General features: G+C 43.3%; 1 protein-coding gene across 1 annotated transcript; it reads right to left on the reverse strand.

The window, feature by feature from the left end:
• Window positions 1-513: 513 nt before the first annotated feature.
• On the reverse strand, window positions 514-5,298 carry LOC125510078 (ATPase GET3A). Its single transcript, XM_048675172.1, has 7 exons — window positions 4,873-5,298; window positions 3,602-3,723; window positions 3,331-3,481; window positions 2,521-2,631; window positions 1,504-1,642; window positions 1,128-1,243; window positions 514-1,046 (listed from the first exon to the last, which is right to left on the reverse strand). The coding sequence occupies exons 1-7, from the start codon at window positions 5,146-5,148 to the stop codon at window positions 870-872; spliced, it is 1,092 nt and encodes a 363-aa protein (XP_048531129.1). The 5' UTR covers window positions 5,149-5,298; the 3' UTR covers window positions 514-869.
• Between the last annotated feature and the right edge of the window lie 278 nt (window positions 5,299-5,576).

The following is a 5,576-nucleotide window of genomic DNA, read 5'->3' on the forward strand; positions in this document are numbered from 1 at the left end:
GGAGCCGGCGCTGCGGTGGAAAGTGCTCGCTGATTTCTGGGCGGAGATGATGCTGTACGTGGCGCCGTGTGAGGACGCGCGCGCCCGTGCTCACCTGGAGGCTCTGGCGAGAGGAGGGGAGTTCATCACGCACCTCTGGGCGCTGCTCACTCACGCCGGCGTGCTCAAGAGATGCCCTGCTGCTGGGCAAGACGCCGTCTGATCGATCCACTCACTGCACACGCCATGCCTCTTCGCGGCTATCCTGCATTACAATAAACGTCAGCGAAGAAAGTTGCTGAGCGTTGTAGTTTCTCAAAGTGTTTGTCGTTGCTTCTACATGTATTATTATGCCATGCCTCTTTACGATTAAGCAGTTTCTCAAGGTGTTTGTTGTTGCTTCTACATTTATTATTATGCCATGCCTCTTTAGGATTAAGCCGCATCACAAATAAATGTCAATGATGATTGTTGCACGGCATTGCAGTTTGTCAAAGAGTGCTCTCATTCTTGCTTCAGGACATTTATATGCCATCAACTTGTTGCTCTCAACAATCCTTTATTGATTTTCCAAGCTTACTTATGTTTAACGAGATACTACAGCAGTGCACAAGGGTTTCTAGGTAATCAATTCCAATCTCAGCCCAGAACAACTCCTAAACAGCGGCATCGACTCTCGAACAGACCCCCTAACACAAGGGCAAAAAAAGACACCTATATATATCGCGTGCTTACAGTACACTTCTCTTCTCATGACTATAACAACAAATCTATAATTTTCAACCGAGGGAAGCAAGAAATGGAGGAAATCAACCGGAGAATGCAGGACAAACAAAATCTCTATAACTGGTGTCCGCCGAGTGCAACAACTTCTGACAGCTGAAGAAGGCTCATGCTACCTGCTTCCCTTTCCTAGCTCTATCTAGTTCCGACTCGGCTTCTTGCAGCGCTGATTTCAGCGTGCCTACTCTCTCTTCTAGCTCCTCCACGCTGCCCCTTCTCAGCGCCGGTTCATACGGTGCCAGGAAGTGCTTGGAGAAGTTCTGTAGAGCTTGCACACCACATACCTGAAAAGTAAAGCGAGCCAATTGTCTTCAACTACTGTCAAGTAATACGAGTTTGAAAATGTTCAGTGCTGGATTTCTTGCCTCCTCTGGGAGCAAGGGCAACTTGATGATGTTGAAGTCATCATATAACATGTGGAACTGATCGACGTACTTTTGTTGCATCTTTACCCGCGCTCTTAGCAGTTTCGACTCGACGGCTGCAAGGTGATGGCACAAGTTTTAGATAGAGATGCACAAATGCACTAACAAGCGTTCAAAATAAACCATTGTGCAAAGTCATCGTTATGTCCTGTACTTAAAAGGCTTCTTGTTTAAACACTACAGAATCTCTATTCAGCCAAAGTTCACGAGGACGAGATTCTCTGCTTGCGTAATATGTGTTTATGATAATCAAAGGTGGATCTGGTATATTTTCATTTCCAAGGAAATCTCGAGACAGTATATTTTTTGTACTAACCTTCCTCGTCAAAAATAACTTGATTGATTATAATATTGTGTGCATCGATCTCGAATTTCGCTAACTCTTGTACCAATCTCTCCGTTTCATACAATGAAAGAAATTCAGGAATACAAACACAAACAAAGGTTGTCAAGTCCTGAGAAGAAAATCAAACAAAAAATAAGTCAGAACGTGGCAACAGCTTTAACATTAGATGCTTTCAATGATGTAGAGACATAAAACAATGGTAAAATTATATGATAATCCAGCATGATTCAAAATTTTATGTTAATGCAGTAGAAGTCTCATATACTAATACACATAATGTGTTGCGTACACATGCTTTGCAAAGCACCAAAAGCTGCAGTTACAGATTACAATTGCTCTGTACACAACAGTAAACTATACAAACTGTTGATTCTGAGCATAGAATGAAACAGTTCTACCTACCCTCTAACAATAAATTTAAATTTGATAATCTCATATAGGAGCACTAATATATCAGTGTGAAGTCAACTAGACCATAATTCATCTGTGCTGGAGTTGACTATTACTCGTATTAGATTTGTGTGGTACAGGCCCATTCTTCATTGTGTTCTCGACATTTTTTTACATAGCGCATAACTGTGTAAGCATATTCTCCTAGTGGCAGTTGGGCATGTCCCTAATTTACTAGCCTATAAATGCCTTCCAATTTAAGACCAGAGTTAACAGGATAAACATCCTGGAGTGTTTATTTTTCAGAAGAGGTTTACAGTTTTTAAAATGTGCAGCCTGTGAGTGCATCCTCTAAAGCATACCTAATGCTCCAGGATCACACACCCAGTTGCAACAAGAGCAGTTCACAAAACAATAAGTCTGGCATAAATTTCCAAAACAATATCAGCGCTAAAAAGCAAAAGCAACAAAATAATTAGCTATCCCTTTACGATTCCAACTTGAGGAGGCAGCACAGAACAGCCATTGAAGTCAAATAATAAACATCTTATCTTGTTATTGGACAAAAGTTATTTGGTTCAAGTTTTGTAGTCTTACTGGATCTTTAAATTGCCTGTTCACTTGCTCGATCACGTCCTTCATGCCTTCAATTCTCCCAAGCATCATATCCTCGTTCAAATCATCACCAAGACCAAAAAGTCGACTGGCCTGTGACGGTCATAAATTGTTGTGTCCAACTCAGTTAGTCCAATTACAAGTTTCTACTGCATATGGAAGTACATATCAACAGCATATTACCATTAAACTTCAATACAAACAGTGGAACAATGCCATGGAGTCATCACAATATCTTTCTCAACATATCAAACAATTAAGAAGCCATCTTTTATTCAGGTTGCCATTAATTTCTCAGCATCTTAGTACTTCATGCTCTAATGAACCGAAACCAGACTTCCTCATATTACCATTAAACTTCAATACAAACAGTGGAACAATGCCATGGAGTCATCACAATATCTTTCTCAACATATCAAACAATTAAGAAGCCATCTTTTATTCAGGTTGCCATTAATTTCTCAGCATCTTAGTACTTCATGCTCTAATGAACCGAAACCAGACTTCCTCATATTACCATTAAACTTCAATACAAACAGTGGAACAATGCCATGGAGTCATCACAATATCTTTCTCAACATATCAAACAATTAAGAAGCCATCTTTTATTCAGGTTGCCATTAATTTCTCAGCATCTTAGTACTTCATGCTCTATTGAACCGAAACCAGACTTCCTCTGCTTTTTTTTTGTTAGTTATGCAATGTACTGCCATGGTGGAATGAACTGATAAATGATAGTACGCGACAACAATCATAGTATCCATGTTGAAATTTATCAAGAACAAAGAATACCTGATTAATCAGACCACCGAATCTATTCTTTAAGTCCATCATTTTCTCTAGACCCTTCTCCAGTGTTGCTGGAAACTGCAGCAACCGTAAAGTATGCCCTGTAGGAGCAGTATCAAAAACTACAACAGAGTAATCCATTGTTTGAACTAGTCTGCAGCAAGAGAACAGAAGTTAGACTCTGATAGTTGCTGGAACTTGAGGTGCAAGCTGAAAAAGAAACTTTGCTTGCAAAGGGAAGAAAGGTGAACACCAAACTGGAGGCTATAATTACTTCAGCATTTCAGCAAAACTCATAGCTTCATCGACTCCTGGAATTGCATTTGTCAATTCTGAAATAAATCCTTCCATTCCTTCATTGCCGAAATCATCATTTTCTACCTTGGGATCAATTTCCTGAAAATTAAGGATCAAAGTGAAGTAAATGAGCCAGAAGACCTTCTCCAGTAAGAGTGAAAGTTTTCATTTACAGAAAGAGTGGGACTAATGAAAGTGGCAACCCAAATGATAAAACAACAAAGGTACTCAAAGATGGAGGAAAATCACATAACCAGGTACCAAAACATAGTGGCAGAAATAGTCTGCACAAGAAATTATCACTGGAGTAGAGCACGTTTTATATCGTGTATCCAGTAAATAACTGGATACGTTGTTAAAAAAAGGCTTGGAACAAAATGTTCTCAGAGAGAGGAAGTATATAACATGGACCATACAAGTTATGACCAACTAAACGAAAGCCCTCTTTGCAATGAATCAGACATCTTATTTTCTATTTCCCCTGGTGTAATAATATTTAAATTGAATGCTAGATAATTGGTACTACCTCTGTTCCTAAATATAAGACGTTTTTGCAGTTCAAATTGAATTGAACTGCAAAAACGTATTATAATTAGGAACAGAGGTAGTACTTCTTTTTCCTACAAGTCAGCCACCTTGCTTTCTACTGAAAACCGAGTCCTCCGCAGAACATATAAAAGGGAAATTTCCAAACAGCATTTTTTACTTTCCACTAGTCACAGACCTTATCGTCAGCTGCCACCTTCCAAGGAAGGTGTAAGATGAAATTGTCACCATATTATTAAAGCACACATAGCATATTGGTTCTTCCATAACTACACAACCACCCACATATCACAAGTAGTAACAAAAACCCAAACCAGACCAGAATTGGAAATTTCCAGTTTTAACAACCATCACGAGGGCCCTCTGGTAGGTAGGTACGTCTCTAGTGGTATATCCCACATAGGAAATAAAATAGGGGTAACCTGGAGAAATATTTCTACTGGCACACTCTCTCTCCTCTTCCACACTACCATCTCATCTCAGTCCCCCCCCCCCCCCCCCCCCCCCCCCCCCCCCCCCCCCCCCCCCCCCCCCCCCCCTCCTGGAATTCGGTGATGAACCCACAGTCCTAGTGTCCTGCCGAAACGCCCTCACGCGGGCAGACAGTGTATCCATCCCATCCAATCCACGCAAACACCAAGGAATTAGGAGGATTCGTGTTGAACCGGCGGGGAAGCGAGGGGAGAGGGGATATGAAATCACCATGGCGTAGAGGTTGGAGAAGCCCTTGACGAGGGTGGGGAACTTGGTGAAGCGCTGCTGGAAGGCGTCGCTGAGGTTGTGGGCGGGGTCGGTGGAGATGACGAGCACGGACTGGCGGACGGAGGCGAGGAGGATGGAGACGATGGAGCTGCAGGTGGTCTTGCCGACGCCGCCCTTGCCGCCGACGAAGACCCACTTGAGGGTGTCCTGCTCCAGGAGGTTCCGCACCGTCGGGTCCGGCGCGTCGCCGGCCTGCACCACCGCCGTGGTCGACATCGTCGGGCGCTCCTCCGATTACGGGGGCCGGGCGCGCGGGAGTTGGGGTCGGGTCGAGGCGAGCCGAGGGAGATCTGGGTGGGAGGGGAGGGAGGTGGGAGGCGGGCGACGCCTTGGAGATGTGGGCGGGTGGTACACGACGCGAATCGCCTAGGTGGAAATCTCTTTCCCCTTCTGGACGTTTTCGTACTGGAAGCATTTTCTTTTCCCTCTCCGAAGAAATCTTTATGTCATCTCCAACGCCGATCCTCAAGCCATCCGCGTATCTTTGGACCTCCCGATTTAATAAATCGTGAAAGCGTGAAAGTCATTTAACGCGGGTCTGTATCGATCTGCCGAGCTGTGTGGTATGGACGTGTTTTCTTTCGTTAATTGGATACAAAGTGAAGGGTATTACAGGAGTCCAGGTAACAGACACGTAGGACTCT

Source organism: Triticum urartu, chromosome 5, assembly GCF_003073215.2.
Source record: "Triticum urartu cultivar G1812 chromosome 5, Tu2.1, whole genome shotgun sequence".
In the NCBI taxonomy this organism is placed as follows: domain Eukaryota; kingdom Viridiplantae; phylum Streptophyta; class Magnoliopsida; order Poales; family Poaceae; genus Triticum; species Triticum urartu.